We start from the raw sequence: 18,661 nt of genomic DNA on the forward strand, positions 1-18,661 counted from the left end.
GCATTTTAAGAAGTGAGAGAAAACAGTTCGGCTAGTTTTGTACAATGGGCTATAAAAAACAAATTGTATCATTTCAGTGATTCCTCATATGAGTTAAACACTCACATTTGCATTTAAAATGGGCATTGAACAATATAAAGATGGACAGTAAAGTTCACGCTAATCATTTCATTCGAATTTTTCTTTCCTTAGGACATTAAGTGATAAATAAAAATATCATGACATGTTGAGAGACAGACTGCCAAAAAAGGGAAGAAACTTTATATTTTAGTAAACTTAATGGCACTTTTCCCTTGCTTTCCCTTGCAAAGTATGTAGCTGGCCTTGGTGGAGAGCCATTAAAAAAATCCTGAGCAGGGAAGAAACATGACAAGACTATTACTTTAGAAAAATAACTCTCAGCAGAGTGTGGAAGTTAATATAGAGGGAGGCACAACAAGGAGAAAGAAGATCCGTTATCACGGTCACACTGGCAAAGGATGGTACGGTCTGTGCTAGGGCAGGGCAGGGGGATGAGGAGAAAGGGGTAGAAGTGTGAGGAATTCATGGGCAGAGTTCTAGGGCTGGATAAGTCATTCCATGGGGGAGAGGAAGATAGCTTGACTCCACACTTCTGGCTTCAGCCCCTGGGTGAAGTCATTCATTGAGATGTGGAATAGAAGAAAGAGCGAGTATGGGATGGTGAGGGAGGAGGGATGGGTTGAAGGGGAAGGGTGGTCTGGGGGGAGAGGGGGTAGCCTCTTCATGCCTGGATCTATGCAGTACTTCTCCCTCTGCCTTCTTTCATCTCAGCTAGGAGAACATGGGGAAAATCAGCTCTGTATGAGTAAGAGTTCTCTAATACAGAGACTTTGTGACATTACTCTCTCCGGAAGAACACTTAGAAATTACACGAGGGCAGAAGAATATAGTTTCCTGTGCTATACAGTAGGTCCTTGTTTTTTATTTTATATACAGTGGTGTGTATCTGTTAATCCCAAACTTCTAATTTATCCTTCCCCTCCCCTTTCCCCTGTGGTAACCATAAGTTTGTTTCCTATGTCTGTCAGTCTGTTTCTGTTTTGTAAATAAGTTGATTTGTATCTTTTTTTTAGATTCCACATATAAGTTATATCATAATAATTGTCTTTGTCTGACTTACTTCACTTAGTATGATAATCTCTAGGTCCATCCATGTTGCTGCAAATGGCATTATTTCATTCTTTTTTTTTACAGCTGAGTAATATTCCATTATATATAATTCCATTCCCAGGAGTGGGATTACTGGATCATGTGGTAAATACTTTTAGCTTTTTGAGGAACCTCTATAGTGTTTTCCATATTGGCTGCACCAATTTACATTCCCACCAACAGTGTAGGCGGGTTACCTTTTCTCCACACCCTCTCCAGCGTTTATTATTTGTAGACTTTTAAAAAAATAAATTTATTTTATTTTTGGCTGCATTGGGTCTTCGTTGCTGCGCACGGGCTTTCTCTAGTTGCGGCACGCAGCTCGAGAACGCGGGCTCAGTAACTGTGGCACACAGGCTTAGTTGCTCCGTGGCATGTGGGTTCTTCCCGGACCAGGGGTTGAACCCATGTCCCCTGCACTGGCAGGCGGATTCTTAACCACTGCACCACCAGGGAAGCCCTATTTGTAGACTTTTTGAGGATGGCCATTCTGACTGGTGTGAGGTAGCACATACTCTTCTTTATAGAACTTTCTCTTCCTTCTATTCCATTAACCTAAACGTAGCCTAAAGAGGATCTTTTCTGACTAACTCATTCTAGGGAATTGTGGCAGAAACCATTGTCCCCAAATTATTACTCCCTTCTCTTTTCTTTCAATAACAGAACCCCTGAATTTTTAAAAATTTTTATTTATTTTTATTGAGATAGAATGCACATATCATAAAACTCAGTGTTTTAAAGTATACAACTCAATATTTTTAGTAGATTCACAAGGTTGTGCAACCCTCATCACTATCTAATTCCAAATTATTTCATTACCCCACAAATAAACCCCATGGCCATTAGCAGTTGCTCCCCATTCTCTCCTCCCTCCATCCTCTCTGGCAGCCATTAATCTATTTCCTATCTGTATGGATTTTCCTATTCTGGACATTTCCTATAGTTGGAATCTTATATTAGGTGATCTTTAGTGTCTGGCTTCTTTTATTTAGTATGTTTTTAAGGTTCATTCACATTGTAGCATGCATAAGTACTTCATTCCTTTTTATTGGCAAATAATATTCCATAGTATGGGTATACCATAATACCATATTTTGTTTATCCATCTATAGTTGATGGACATTTGGGTTGTTTCCCACTTTTTGGCTATTATGAATAATGCTACCCTGAACATACATGTACAAGTTTTTGTGTGGACAGATGTTTTCAATTCTCTTGGGTTTACACTAGGAGGGAGTTGCTGGGTCATATGATAACTTTAACGTTTTGAAGAGCTGCCAAACTATTTTTCACAGTGGCTGTGCCATTTTACATTCCCACCAGCAGTATATGAGGAGAATCCTTGGTTTTTAGCTGGGCATACTAAGCCTGGGAAAAGGTCAATTTTCCAGCTTCCCTTGTAGCTATATATGGCCACACAACTAAGTTCTGGCTTATAGGATGGGATGTAAGCAGAAGTGGTATGTGCAGTTTCTGGTTGAAACATGTCCTCTGTCGCTTTCTCCAACCTTCTGGTTTGGAAGGTCGACTTAATGACTGGAAGGCCAGCAGCCATCTTGGGCCATGGAGTGACTTTGGGAAGGAAAGCCAGAGGACAGGACAGAAGGAATCTGTGACTGACACCATGGAAGGCCACGCTACCCCCTTGGGCTTTTTAAATATGGAAGAGACATAAACTTCTATGGTGCTTGACACTATTATCTTTTCATTAGTTACAGCCAAATCCAACCCTAACTGATACCGTTACTGAATTCCTTCACTCACTGAGCAAATTTTCATTGAAAGTCAATTAAAAGCCAGGTCCTGAGCTTGGTGTTAAAGAAATAAAGATGTATGAAATAAGGACTGAGAAAATAGAAGCAATCAGAAAAGAACTCCTTCAGCCTCCTCCATTTCATCCACCAACCTACTGTCTCATGTATCAGCCTGAATGTACTGTCCCTGCTTCCATCATGTGTGACTTGTATCCCACTCCTTTTTGTCTGCTCAAGGACTTTCATCCTGCAATTGTCCCTTCACCCTCCTGTATCTTCAATTTTCCTCCCTACTCTATTGGATTATCCTCATCAGTGTACAAATAATCTAAGAAATACAGTCTTCTCACCCCTCAGTTTCTCCCAGGCTTTTATGTTTTCTTTAAGCAAACTGGAGTTAGGTTTCTGTCAGTCGCAACTGAAAAAATCCTGATTAATACAGGACACATGGATAGGTACCTATGGAAACAGCCAGTGTACTTTTCCCCATTCGTCTTCAATGGGTAAAAAGAGTATAGCTCCATAGAGTTCATCCTTTCTCTCCGCAGAGGACATGGCAACTCTAAATTGTTCATTTGTGTACTTTCTTGTCGCCAACCTCACAGCTGTCCAGGGATTTCAGATATAGTTGTGTGGATGTTTGAAATCCACCCTCACAATAGTTTAATAGGAACCAATATTTTTAATGAAACTTTTTAAAAATTTCTCATGTTTACATGAAAATTCCTCTTACATAGTTTTGCACAGATTATCTGTTGAAGAGGAGAATACTTGGCTTCAGAATTTAAATGAGGGTCATAATAAAGACAGTAAAATGAGTGAGAGATACAGTGTTTAACATCGAGCATATATTTTTTAAAAATTTATTATATTTTAAAAATATATTTATATATTTAAATGAATGAATAATTGGATGAATATCTATATATATATATTTATATAAATAAATAAATGAATATTTATAAATTATATTTATTTATATATAAATATACATTTATTTATATATTTATATATTATTTAATATATTTATTAAATGGATGAATTAATGAATGAAATTAATTAAATTAACAGTTTGCAAATGTGTTGTATTCCCAGAATTGGTTTTGTAACTTAGTTGGTTTGAATTTGGGATGCATTTTCCCAAGGAAACAATTTTATAAATGGTACTTAAGTGCCAAGAAATCCCACTAAGGCTGTTTAGCCAATAGTGTAGCAATAAAATGTAGAAAAGTAATGGCATTGTGTCAGAATGCGGTTTAAACAATTTGGAATACTGGTGATTGAGGAAAAGTAACTTTAATTAGGAGATGAGGGGGTGCATGAAAAATGTGGTAATTCCGAAGGGGACTTCTGAGACCTTTCAAGTGTTCTGGAGGGTACTATCTCCTTTTTTTTTTTAAAGAAGATGTTGGGGGTAGGAGTTCATTAATTAATTTATTTATTTTTGCTGTTTTGAGCCTTCGTTTCTGTGCGAGGGCTTTCTCTAGTTGTGGCAAGCGGGGGCCACTCTTCATCGCGGTGCGCAGGCCTCTCACTATCGCAGCATCTCTTGTTGCGGAGCACAGGCTCCACACGCGCAGGCTCAGTAGTTGTGGCACACGGGCCTAGTTGCTCCGAGGCATGTGGGATCTTCCCAGACCAGGGCTCGAACCCGTGTCCCCTGCATTAGCAGGCAGATTCTCAACCACTGTGCCACCAGGGAAGCCCTACTGTTTCCTTTTTACATCTATTTTCAAATAAAAATGCATGCATTTCTCTCCCTTGGCACAGTCTTATACTATTCTTATCAGCATGATCATTATTGTTTTCTTGGTAGGCAATTAACAAATGTCGAGTTTCCAGTTGGATGGAAGGGTAGGAACAAAGCAAGATGGAAGGTCGAGGGAAATTTCTCTTAAGTAATTGGAAAAGAGTTGGAAGAAATGAACATGTCATAAACAGCAAACTTGTATTTGTTATTATGTGTCTCAGTATTCAGAATAGAAGGAAGGTGACACAGAGAGGCTTACTATTTATACAGGAAGTAAGACCCACACGTAGAAAGAAAAAGCACTACTGGGTAAGTCATGTTGGATGACAATCAAGGCGATGCCTGTTCAGTGATCTTTGGGGCCAGGAAGGGAGCAGGAAGTGCTTGAGTCTGACCTTGTGCAAGAGGATTTCAGTGAGAAAAGAGTTGGGAGAGTATATGAGGTGAAATTAACTGAATGGTACTTGATAGAAAATACAGAAAAAGGGGCTTCCCTGGTGGCGCAGTGGTTGAGAGTCCGCCTGCCGATGCAGGGGACACGGGTTCGTGCCCCGGTCCAGGAGGATCCCACATGCCGCGCAGCGGCTGGGCCCGTGGACCATGGCCGCTGAGCCTGCGCGTCCGGAGCCTGTGCTCCGCGATGGGAGAGGCCACGGCAGTGAGGGGCCCGCATATCGCAAAAAAAAAAAAAAAAAAAAAAAAAAATACAGAAAAAGGATGAAACACGGTGTGAGTATGATTCTACCCAAGAAGAAGAAAGAATATGGTGGGGAAAGGATGCTGGATGATTTCCCCATGGAGCCTACATGAGCTCAGGAAAGGTTAGCGCTGATCTAGAGCCAGACAGGGAATAATGAATGGCCTTGGAGTTGATCTAGAACCAGACAGGGAATAATGAATGGCCTTGGAGTTTTCAAGTGATCAGGAAGCATGTGATCAGACTTTCAGAGGTGTTGGCAATTCAGATTGTGCCTTAATATACCTAAGTGTTTCTATAAAACACAGAATTTGTATTATTTTACCATATTCTGACCGTTCTTGGTTGCGTGTCCTATTACGCAAATCTTACAGATTCCTAAAGAAGGAGATTCTGAAACCCTTACCTTTGGTATTAAAAGATGTCAAGTACTCCCCCTTCCCTCCTTCTCTTCTTTCTTTAGCTTTCTTTCGTTAACTGACTCTGACCAAATCACTTCATTCTTTGGGTCCCTGATTATTATTATTATTTAATCTCTAAATGACAACACTGAACTAGATTATCTATCCCTTCCACTTCTAAAAACTTGATTATGAAACTTTCCAAAATGACAAAACACAGCAATCGACGAGGACGAGCCCTAATCATATTGGCCAAATTAAATAGCTGTGGTTTCCCAAAAAGTTACTTCTAAATATCACAGATGATTCAGTTACCCCCTTTTTTCCCCCTAGAACTAGTAGATCTCTCTGCTCTCAGAGCTGTTACGAGGGCACTGAGATTTACGTAGAAAAAGTGGTGCGGGAAGCGCGGGATTTTCACACAGCATTTCACAGATTTTCAAATCAGCAAAACTGTTAGCGCCTATCTCCTTGACTCAAAAAATCTGGATAGCCACAAGTAGATAAAACCTTATCTTTCCGCTCTTGAGTTCCCCCTCCTGGGCTCTAGATGCATTGACCGGCATAAGATTCGGCCCCTTAACTGCTGAGCCTAACACCCTAGGCGTTCACTTGGCGCCTGGGGGACCCGTGGGGGTCTGCGGCTTCCCGCGAGAGGTGGGCGCGGGGGGAAAGCGGGGCCGCCACACTTCCGGTGTCCGGGTCGGGCGCTCGCCACACTTCCTGTTGATCCGGCTCCGCTGAGGGCTGGGCGGAGAGGAGGGCCGGCGGGCGGGCGGCGGTCACTCACTGGCCAGGCGTGGGCGCACGCGGTGCCGCCCTGGGCACAGAACGTCGTCCGCCTCGTCGCCTGAGCCTCGAGCACTCTCGGCCGCAGCGTCACCTGCCCTCCGTGTTTTCGTCCGGCCCTCGGCCCCGCCGCGCGGCACCATGCCCGCCGTGGACAAGCTCCTGCTAGAGGAGGCGTTGCAGGACAGCCCCCAGGTACCTCCCGCCGCCCGGGTCCCCCTCGCCCGAGGGCTTGAGGCCGAGGAGGCCCTACCAGCCCCGGGGTGGAGGCTGGGAGTACGCCGGGCCCCCTCGGGGGCGAAGAGGGGGCGGGCCCGGCCCTGTGTCTTAAGTCCGGGATGCTCCGGGAGCCGGCATCCCTCAGAAAGGGCTGGAGACGTCGGAAAAGCCCCCCGCGGCCGGAGTCTTTGTGTCCCGACCCCTTTCCAAACTCGGCTGAAACCGAGGCTGCTCGGCCTACGCTTGGGCTCCACCAAGTGCCCCGGGGAAATAATCTTTTTTTTGCCTCAGCTTTGTCGTAAGATAGGAATAATTGTACCTGCCTCCTAGAGTTGTTAGAATTAAATAAGGAAATGCCTGTCAAGTTGTTCGCGGGCAATGTCTGGTACAAAATAAGAAGTCAGTCTTACTTATTATTACTACTACTGATATGATGGGACCTGGTGGATTTAGGACCGGAGTGGGATGTAGAGAGCCTAGACCTCTTCCCCAGCGGTGCCAGACCTCCCTTTGGCCCTGTTTTCCCATTCGTGAAGAGGAAATTACAATACCTGCCCTATTTGCCGCACAGGGGAACTTCATTAGCGCACCCGAGATGAGAATCAAGCCCTTTGAGCTCTGTAGATGAAAGCTGGTGTGCAAATGTAGTAAATGAGTGCAGAATGACGTTACTTCATGAGTCAGGGCACCTTTCCCCAGGGAACCTTTGTTCTTCTTCATTAACATTTCCCCAGCTTCATATCTGCCCTAGAGGCTCTGCATCCTTGGGTTATTTCAATACCTCTCCTTATTCCCTAGTATCTCAACTCTTGAAAAATTAGAGTAAGAGTAACCTCTTTTCCTTTCACGGTTTCTCATCCCTTTGTGCTTCCTTTCCATTTTCTTCTTAGTGAATTGTGCCTCCCCAGGATGATCCTTTGATGGACTTACCTACACCCACTCTGCATCTCTCCAGTTCAGAATTAGTAGTCAAAAGGACTGTGTGCTTAGTTGCCTTGTGCCCATTTCTTTGTGATCTTCTTACACAGGCAAGTAAGAAAGTGTAAGCAAGCTGTGATTTTTTTTTTTTTTTAATTGTTATCCGCTGGTCTGATTGACTTCTCAAAGGCCTCTCTGAAGCCTCTAAACTTCTGGCATTTTAATGGGATCAAAACCCTGGGTAGAAGTCATTTTGTCCATCCTCACACCTGTTGCGTGCGATCTGGAGATAATATTGTGGAATTTCTAATATCATTTTGAACAGGGGTTTCCACTTGCTTTGTAGTTGGAGAAACTGAGGTGCAAAGATATATTGCTTTCCTAACTGGACATGGTGATGGCTGAGCCAGGTTAAAGAAGTGGCACTAACTGATTCTCCATGTTGCCCTTACCGAGGAGTTACATTTGGAATTTTTGGCTCTCACATCAGTGAATAGGCACTGGTTCTGAGTTGTTTATAGGATGTGCTCAGCAGTGAGGTAGGAGACAGCGGACTGGCAAACGAGTCAGGCCACTTGGGTCCTAATTGTGGCTCTAACACTAACTTATCATTTGATTTGGGCAAGTCACTCATCCTCATCCTGTGACTGGCTGGGTTTTCTCATCTGCAGAATGAGGGTCACGGAGCAGATAATATTTAAGGGGCTTACAAGTCTAACATATCTGCATGATTTATAACTGAGCTTGCATGAGGAAGAAGAGGTTAAGAGGCATTGTCATTTCTATTTAATGTTCCTCTCTATGTAGGGAATTTGTCATTGCTTTTGAGACGTGGGTGTCACCCTCTGAGGGTTCTCAGTGAGGTTTGAATGGAAGCAAACTTCCAGGAAGGTCTTTGATAACCATCAAAACATATTTAGCTCTCTTGTATGGGGTATGTGCCTAATGCAGCTTTACTGCCAAGGAGATTCATAGACTTGTAACTGGAAGGAATCTAATCCAACTCCTTAGTTTTATCTGTAAAGAATAAAAGCAATAGCAAACACCTGTGTCATACATGCATTTTTATATGCCAGGCCCTGTTCTCAGTGCTTTACATATGTTAACTTAGCTAATCCTTTCAACAGTCTTTTGAAGTAGGTACTGTATTAAAATTACCAAGGAGCTGAGAAGTTAAATAACTTGCTCCCAAGATTATACATTATCAAGTGGCAGAGCCGGGATTGGAACCCAGGCAGTCTGCCTATGTTGTTCAAGTTAGCCCAGCTACCTAGCACCTGGCTTTTCTGTCATCAGTGACCTAAAATGTTTCACTAAAAGGAAGTGATCTTAAGAAACCATCTATTGTTTCCTCTTGTTTTATGTAGAGTATTTATGAGGGTTGCTCCAGTAACCTGGTTGCACAGGATTCATTAAATGAACACAAAAGCTTTTATGTTTGAGCTCAGTGACCCAAGAAGAGCTGAATAGCAGTTGACTGACCTTATACACATCTATTCATGCCCTTTTAAGTTCACAGTGCTGCACAGTGTATTATAAGACAAGTCTTTGTGCGTACATGTATTATTTCTGGTTACCTCTGGTGTATGAAAGATGAAATGTTTTAGGGATTAAGCTACTTGTCTCCATTGCTGTTTGCGAGCCTCTGCTCCTCGCTAGGTGCTGCTAGATGCTGGGAATGTAATGACAAATAAGATAAGAGTGCCTTCCCTCCGCTGGTTCACAGTCTGTTCTGGGAGACAGATAAGGAAAGCAGCAGTTGCAGTACTGTGTGAATGCTGCTGTGATAGGAACACAAATGCTGCTTTGAGCTGCTGCAGCTCACACCTCTCCAGGGGCTTATTCTCTTTCCTGTAAGTAGTGTACTTTTGAGATAAAGTGTAGCACTGTTGCTTGCTGTTTCGTTACGATATTTGTTTGTTTCCTTTGCAGTTGGCACAGCTGAAGCACAGAGAATTTAAAGATTAAGTTCTGAGATTATTCAGTGAGCGGTCCAGCTGGGAAACCAGGCCTTTTTTAACTCAAGCAGGATGCCTCAAAACATTACCTAGTGGTTTTGTCTTCATTGTGGAGGGTTTTTGTCCTGCTCTACTCTTTGTTTATGATACATTTTCCTTTCGGTAGGCTTGGTTCTACTGAGACATTTCTCTCCCTCTCCCACACTATGGGAACAAGAGTTTTAATTGTTTTTACCTTAAAAAATATATATGTGTATAATATTTATACTTACATATGTTAAATATTAAAACATTTAAAATATATTTAAATATATATAAAATATACACGTGTGTGTGCGTGTGTATTTTTACAATCACAGCTGTTAAAATTGTGCCATTATATAACTAGATGCTATTCTTAGGAGTGAAAAATGTCTAGGACTAGTTTATTAGATGACAGCCAGTTTCTTTATTCTAAGATAGAGGGTAATGTGGAGCTAAGGCTAAGGTGTTTGGTGTCGTTTTTCTGTCCATGCATACTCTTGAGAGTGTAGGGTAGTAGAAAAAGGACGGAATTTAAATCTTGATTCTGCAGGTTACTCAAACTCAACCGCTTGTGTTTCAACATGGGTAAAATTAGAATAAAAATAGTTGCTTAATTCTTATGAAGAATAAATAACATATGTAAAGTATCTTCATGCCTGCATATTATAGTAACTCCATAAATGATTGCTGTTATTGTCTTTATCAGTGATATGCACCAGTCTTTCGGATTTTTTTGTGGAACTTTCGAGCAACTGGTGTACCTGCCTGGTCCTTGGTCTTATTCCTTCATTAGGTCTCAGAACATTCCTGTTCTTCCAAATATAAGTTTAAGCAGATGCGGAGCTGATAAATGTGGATATTAAAACAGTGTCTGAGATAGCTGGGTATATTTTTTTTCAAGGATGATCATGGCCTAGTTAAGTTAGAAAGGGAAGACGGGAGTGTTTTTGTCAGTTCCAATGGATGTCATGGTAAACATGTTCAGAATATAAAGAAAAAAAAACTTGTGATGTAGTTTTGGCAGTTATCACAGGTGAGAGCATGACAGTAGGATGACCCAAGAGAAGTCAGCTCCAAGCAGTCAGCATCCTGCCTCCAGACAGGATGGTGGGCTGTGGGCCAAAGAGCATGTCCACTGATGAGACCCACCTTTGCTAGGTGGTGGATGCAGCCTCCTGCGGTGGAGAAAGCATGGCCATTGGTACCAGCCAGACCTGGGTTTACATCGCAACCCTGCTGCTTCCCAGCTGTGGGAGGTTGAGCAAGTTTCTTAACCTTGATGAGCCTCAGTTTCATCATCTCTAAAATGGGATTATGTGGTGTCTACCTCATAAAATTGTCGGAAGGATTAAATGAAGTACTATTTAGTGCTCAGCACAGTGTCGGACACATAGGAAGTACAGAGTAAATGGTAGTTTTAGTTTTCTTTCTACTCTCTTTATGGAGGACATTTATACAAGCCCTCTCTTTTCATCCTGTGGCTCATTTTCCATTCTATGTATTTTATTTCTAAGAGTATTAAAAACAATAAATAGGACTCAACTAAATGGACATCAGTAGTATTTAAAAAATTAAATATCCTCAATCCAGTTGTATCACTCTTTTTCATTCTCTTAGATATACTGTTATAGCAAAGAAAGGAACGAGAATCATCACAAACATTGAAGGACTTCTCCAGCATTGGCACCACAAATATCAAAAGATTCTCTCCTATTAGATGACATTTACAGATAACTGTGTAGATAATAGTGTTGCTTTAGTGTTGAAATGAAATCGTAACATGTGAAACCCTTAGTGTCCAACATGTGATAAGCAAAGTTCGTTATCTTCTTCATAATCAGCGTCATCTGCTATCACTGTGTATTAGGCACTGGTAGGCACTTTATGTAATTCATTACCTCTAGTGTTCCCTGCAAATTAGTGTTAGAGCCTAAATTTGGACCCAGGATTGACACGGTCCCAAGGGGATCCCAGATCTTTTGAGAGGCCCCAGTAGACTGTAAGCTCCTGGAGAACAGAGTTGGTTCTGATCACCTTTGAATCTCAGATCCCAACACAACGTTTCATCAAATATTGGATGAAGGCAGAAGTATATACATGAATGAATGTAGAGTGATAGACCAATCACTGTAGGTTCTCAAAACGTCTTTTAACAGTCTTTGTTTTTCAAGTAGTGTATTTTAAAGAGATATAATAAAGAATTCTAAACCAATGTTTTTCACCTACTCATTGACATCCATTAATGGATTATGAGATCCAGTGGGTCACATCCATGATTTTTGTTTTGTTTGCTCTGATCCTTCTGTTGATAAGAATTGGTACTGAAGAGAGTGCATTGGTCTGAGAGCAGGTATTTTTAGCCTTAAAGACCTCGGGCAAAACCAGGATAAGCATGTATGACTGTGAAGTCCACCAGAGTTTGTCAACAAAATCAAAGGTAGAATGATTCAAACGTCGGGGTTCCTCTTCCAGTTTATTGGGGGTGCTTTTGGGTCAGTTATTATTCTCTTACCTGAGATAGGTTAGAAAAAGAAAGAAGGAATTGAAATTCATTTGCAGGAAAATAACGAACCTTAATGGATTGTTCTTTGTAAGGTGCCTTTGGTATCATCTCATTAAAGACATTTCTATAGCTTACTCTCCATTCTATGCCTAATGGGTTATTTTCTGAAATATAGATCCCATTATCACTAATGTAGTATTCTAAATTCCCACTGTGCTGGACACATTAACAAAAGTCCCTTGAATAGATATGGTCTCTTATACTTGATACTTCTTTAGGCACCGTCCAATATATAAATATTTCTTTAGTGCTCAGCGTATCAGGCACTACACATGAAAATGAGAGGAAATACCTTTCATCTAAGACGTTTCTCAGCTGCTCTCGAAGCACTGAGTAGTCTTCCCAAAGGAACTGAGCTAGCATTCTTAAGTTGCTATTTGAGTTTTGTGCCCAGAGCTTCCACTGGTGGGCCCATGGTACATGAAATTTCCTGGTCATGAGTTTGAAAATTGGTTGAATAGAATATGACGAAAGACATGGAGCCTGACTGTAGTATCTTAAGTGGAAAGAATGACACACCCCTGCAAGACTTCCAGGATTGCAGAAAACCAGACAGATGGTTAACTGCTGTGATGATGCAGTGCTGGGTGACCACACCCCAGGTATACAGACAGGCCAGACATTGAGTTCAGTTTATGGGCTTGAAGGGAGAGACTGCCCTTTTTAACACTTATTTTATTGGATGGACTTTACTGGTACTTAGGTAGAGGCTAACGTCGAGACAGATAATAGCCCTTGAGTCTTCTTAACCCTTTAAAAATTGGCTTTCTTTCCCCGGCCCCAGTACTCAAACTGTATTCAGTTTGCCCTCGCAATGTAGTCTAAAGGATTAGAAAAGAAGTTCTGAATTAAAGCTCTAGGAATCAGCTTATATTAGTATTAGCAATAAAAAAGTAAAGCCAGACAACAGACATCTTCCCTCCCCATATCTCTGTGTGCGTGTGTTTGTTTTACCTCCATTGTAACTTCTCCACTTAGAAATAAAATTGACCTCTTTTCTTGCAGACTCGCTCTTTACTGAGTGTATTTGAAGAAGATGCTGGCACTCTCACGGATTATACCAACCAGCTGCTCCAGGCGATGCAACGCGTCTATGGAGCCCAGGTATCCTCCTGCCCCCTCACCTGGAGAGGAACAGAGTGGGAGCCCTCTGCCCACCTTGAACTTCTCTCAGGAGGTTGAGAGATTTGAGTCAGAACACCACCATTTAAACTTTTGAAATAAAATCACAATTGTTTTTCTCTTCTGTTCACCTCAAAAAACTGAGGACAGTTCATTTTCACAGGTTAAGAAATAGGGTAATTTTTCTGTAACTAGTAGACCCAGTAGAAAGGTACCACATAACTGCTTTTTAATTTTTTAAAAAATTCTACTCCAAAGGGAAACATTTGAGTCTCCTCTTTCTACTTGTGAATGAGTGGGTTCAGTATTCTAAGGCATGGCTCTTTGTCTTTCTCATAAATGGTCAGTCTTAGATGTCAGCGCAGGCGAGTAGAGATGTTTTTTCAAGGGCTTCCTCTGCAAAGACTTGAGTCACAGTTCTGGAACTGTTGGGTGGCTTCTTTGTTTTGAGGAACAAATATCTCTGCCTTGCAAAACCATGGAAAATAAATTGCTGAGTAGCAAAAGTGGATCTTTTTAAGATCAAGAAATGCCCATGTATGTTACTTTCTAAGAGAAAACTTGTGAGTTACTTAAAAATAAAATTTGTTACGTTACACATCAAAATATTATGGCAACCGATACTTTTCATTATTGATTCCTTGCCGACTTAAGCCTGTATCTGTTAATATGTTCCTTTTTCTCATTGACGATCTCTAAATAAATACCACATTCAGTGTATAATAATAATATAATATATCAATAATCATGTATACTCATTTATTTTACATAGCTCCCAATATTCATATACAATCATTTATTATTATCATGGTTTTATTAATCATTCATTCATATCCTATATGGGGAAAAATCTCAGCTTTTGCCATTAAGGAGCTTACAGCTGGGTTGGGAGACAGACAAAAATAATTACCAAAGAGTGTTAGAGGTGCTAGGAGAGAAGGGTCACCTAACCTGGAGGAATTGTGCTGGGCACCCAAAAGGAGGAGGATTATGATAGTTGAGACTTATTGAATACTTCATAGGTTCCAGGTGCAGTTTCAGGGGCTTTTACATGTAATCATTTCACTTCAATTCCCTAACAACTCTGAGGTGGGTGTTGTTATTATATCTTCATTTTATAGGTCAGGAGATTTAAGGATTCTGATGATGAATGACTTTCCAATTCCACCCCATTAATACATGGTAGAGCAAGTCAGCCTGAAGCCAAAGCCCAAACAATTAACTACTAAGCATAAGGGTGGTAGCCTGAGCTAGGGAAGCGGCAGTGCAATTGGGAAGAAGTGGATTGGTGACTGATTCTATGTGAAGGGGTTGGATGGGTGAAGGATGAATCAAGAGTGATGCCCACGTCTTTGACTTCAATAACAGGGTGCATAGTTGGGAGAATACAGGAAGAGGAGCAGGGTGTGTGTGTGTGTGTGTGTGTGTGTGGCAGTGGCAGGAATGGCAGGGACGTCAATCTTAATTCTTTCCTTTTCTTTTTTTTTGGTCGCACTATGGCTTGCAGGATCTTAGTTCCCTGACCAGGGATTGAACCTGGGCCCTTGGCAGTGAAAGTGCAGAGTCCTAATCACTGAACCACCAGGGAATTCCCCTTAATTCTTCCTTGAGAGGCTGATTTTGAGGTGTCCATGGGACGTAAGAGTGGGGAAAGAGATCTCGTTGAAAGTTCAGGTCCAGAGTTCAGGCTGGAGATAGATATTTGCAAACTACTGTATTATAGAAGTGTAACTTGATTAATTGGAACTAATTTTAACGACCAGAAGAATCATGTACATTTGTGATTTTGTTCGTTTGTTTAGGTAAAACATTTAAAAACTGGGACATACTTTGTCGATTTTTTAAAAGCCCTATTTATTTCTGTTACATGTTTTTGTATTTTTCCCTAACTATTCAAAATTTAAGAGAACAGAAAATTTTTTACTGAGCTTATACCTGCTCTTTAGTAGTTTGACTATTGTTATCAAATGATTTTTCTCATGTTTAAGAGTCCCAAGACTTACGGACTCTGACTCCACCACTCCCAAGAGTCTCTGTTCTGCCTTTCCATGTCTGTCACAATCATTTACTTGGAGATGTCCAGATGCTCTTTTATGCGTTTTTTTCTTTTGAGCCAGAAAACTGCATTTTGCCAAAATTAAGTGGGTCTTGCATTCCAAGAGGCTGTAACCAGCTTTTACTTCACATCACATGATCATCACATGGGTTACTGGCAGAAGCCCTTCCTTCTGCCTCGGCATTTCCTGCAGCAGAAGCTAGCAAGAACGTCTGGCTAGTGCTGCCAACTCAGTGACAGATACAAGCAGTGGTCAGTGGCATTCGGATAGGCTGGGTCAGGATCAGTTGTTTTTCAGGTTTATTTGAACATGTTTTGTTTTGTTTCTTTTCAATTAAATTAAAAAGAAAACTTTATAACTCCTCTTTGATCAGTTTGTTTATATGTATGAGGGTGGGAAGAAAGAGAAAGAAAGAAAGAAAAGAGTTACCAATGTTTTCATTCAACTATTTCCCCCAAAGTTATGTTTTCCTGGTTTTATTTAACATTCTTCCTTAAATATTTTACACCTAGTTGTGTTAAATTGCATTAATAGAGTTTTATAATTTCATTTTTAAGAACAGAGGCACTTAGTAAGATGTTATTTTTCATTATTGTATTTTTTAAACCAGATTTATGCTGCTGATAAATGATAAATGTTCATAAAAGATACTTAAAATCAGGCCACATGGTAAGTTTCTGGATTCTGATATAGTGAATAGTATTTGGACCTTAGTTTTAGAAAGAGGAAGAGTTAAAAAAAACTAGAGGAAAGTTCTGTGAACAAACAGTTTTGCTGATTTTGGCTAGTTTAGGGGAGATTTTAAATTTTATTTGGCTTAAGCAGTAGAATGAAGCTATAGGCTATAAGCTGTTTTCAGCATTTTACAGCAGTCACTGGTCACATCTGGTCTCCTAATTGTCAGATGTGCCTTTGCACATGGGGGAACTGAGTACTCCATCATGGGTCATCTGAATGAAGGAAGCCGTACACTCTTCTCATGCAGCAAGAGACGGGTTACTTAGAAAGCTCTGCTATCTTTCAAACTATTGACTAAATTTAAAACTTCTATAGTGTCTGAATAGATGCATGGGTATACTTATTCGGTAAAATCTGCTCAAATTTTGCATTTAATACATTTGGTATACTTGTTTTGATTCTGTATATCTACTGTGATTTTGTTTCTTTCCTAATGAGGTTAAAATTTTAAAAAATCTTTTCGAAATGGATTTTTTAGGGTCTTACAATGAAATTTACTTACGTAAATTTCTTACTTCTCCTCTCAGACATTGTATTGAGAGAACGGGAAGGTCAAATGATGTTCCTAGCAGTATTAGTGAAACCTGGCACCTCCTGGAACCTGTCTTTCTCCTCCAAAAGATGACAAGCCTCTGTAGTTGGTGCCTTCAGTCTGGATGGAATTTTTTGTTTGTTTTGTTGATTTTTTTTTTTTTAAGTACATTTTGGATGGAATTTTTCGAAGTGAGAACCGTGGTTCAGACTCTCACTTCCTTTCAGCAAAGCAGGCCTACACAAACACAGTCTCATCTCTGCAGCTGCTCTGAACCAGACCTTTGGGAGTGCAGAACTCCTGATCCTAAAATGTAAAAGCCCACATTGGAGTTGGGAGTAGTATCTTTTCAAACTGGGGTGAGACCGTGGGAGGGGATAGGAGTAAAATACCTTGAAGGGAAGATATGCATACATTTGGTATTATAAAGAAGAAAATATTTTTCTTTAGAAATGATAATATATATAGATATCAAGCTAAGTGAGTAAATGTTCCTCTTGGGAAACAGAGTAGTGGGCATCCAGGAGTGTGAGCTTGTGATAGGGGAGAGAGAAGGATTTGGGAGGCAGACAGGATCAGAACTGTATATTTTAATAATAAAAATATTATTAGGCACATAAACATACCACACACTAGGCAAGGCACCGCCTGTGTATAATCTCATTTAGCTTTCGCAATAAAGGAGAGGTATTATTATATAAGAGAGGTTATGTAACTCACCTGTGGTCACACAGCTGATGAGTGGCAGGAACAGAATTTGAACTCAGGTCTTTGACTCCAAAACCTGCACTGTCACTCTGAACCCCTGTGCTGTACTCTTTCGACATACTGGTCTCTAGAAATGGCAGCAGAGGCTAAGGAAGTGGGAGTCTTCAAAGGTTCTTCTTGTCACCATAGAACACCCACACTTATCAGCCTAACAGCTTTGTAGTGTGTTATGGGTGGGAGCCAGCTCCTTTTTGTATCCCAGAGTAACTTCCCTTGTTTAATTGGTTTTTATCCATAATGGTTTCAATCAGTGCATTTTAATAGCTCTCAAAAACAGTCAAATTGAGGTTTCTGTGACAGGGACAGAGAAATATGTGTGTAGCGTAAGGCATTCGGGAGTAGAGAGCCCCTGAGTGGTTTCTGGAAGCACCTTCAAAGACCTGAGTTTTTGCACTTGATTTGCATGTGGGATCTACAGCCTTCCCTCATTCTGGCATTGAAGGCTTTCAGATTAGTATGGAAGATTATTCTGGGCCAGGCTCATTCATTAGGTATGAGGTTAAGTATGTGACCTTAGATGCATCAGATCTGAGTTCCAGTCTCGACTTGGCCACTTGCTGTGTGACCTTGGGCAAGTCACGTGATTGCCTGAGTTTCCTTGTTGGTTAAACAGAGGCCATAATAATACCCACCTCATAGGTTGTTATTAGAACTAATAATACCTGTAAAGTATAAGATCAGTCCCTGGCACGAAGTGCTCACTGTTAACATAACCACCTTCTAAGCCTTAGAATAATAGTAGTTATGATAGCACTGTACCCTGGGACTGCTACTTGGGTTAAATAGAAGCTTGGTCCTCTGATCTTGACCTTCCTGAAGGAGCAGTCTGTACATTCCTCACTTCCCCACTGCGTAGTTGATGTTTGCTCCTCAGGCACCTCAGTCTGGGCTCGATCCCCCACTGGCAGCACAGGCGGCGTAATGCCTGGTTCATAGCCTCTCTCCACCCTCCATCCCAGGTAGCACCCGATGCTGTTAACATTGCCCCCCTCGAAACTGTCCTTCTTTGGTTCCTGTGACAGTGTCTGTCCCGAGTCTCTACCCACCATTCTTGATTGTTCTCCTTTTCTGGCGCCCTTATGCTGCCTGCCCCTTAAGTCTTGGTGTTCTCCAAAATTCCACAGGAGTCCTTCTCTGGTTAGTCTCTACTCGTTTCCTGGGCAAGGTCACTTCTTCAGCAAAGCCTGGCCATTCAGAATCT

General features: G+C 41.2%; 1 protein-coding gene across 2 annotated transcripts in view; it reads left to right on the forward strand.

The window, feature by feature from the left end:
- The first annotated feature begins 6,487 nt into the window (after window positions 1-6,487).
- APPL2 (adaptor protein, phosphotyrosine interacting with PH domain and leucine zipper 2) overlaps window positions 6,488-18,661 on the forward strand; it is a 52,788-nt gene continuing 40,614 nt past the window's right edge. Inside the window, exons 1-2 of one of the 2 annotated variants that reach the window (XM_065886585.1) lie at window positions 6,488-6,756; window positions 13,249-13,347. In XM_065886585.1, the coding sequence (XP_065742657.1) occupies window positions 6,703-6,756; window positions 13,249-13,347 (153 nt within the window). In that variant the 5' untranslated portion in view covers window positions 6,488-6,702. The remainder of the gene's footprint in view (window positions 6,757-13,248; window positions 13,348-18,661) is intronic. The other variant, XM_065886584.1, reaches the window with a different exon arrangement.

This window comes from Phocoena phocoena, chromosome 11, assembly GCF_963924675.1.
Source record: "Phocoena phocoena chromosome 11, mPhoPho1.1, whole genome shotgun sequence".
Lineage (NCBI taxonomy): Eukaryota > Metazoa > Chordata > Mammalia > Artiodactyla > Phocoenidae > Phocoena > Phocoena phocoena.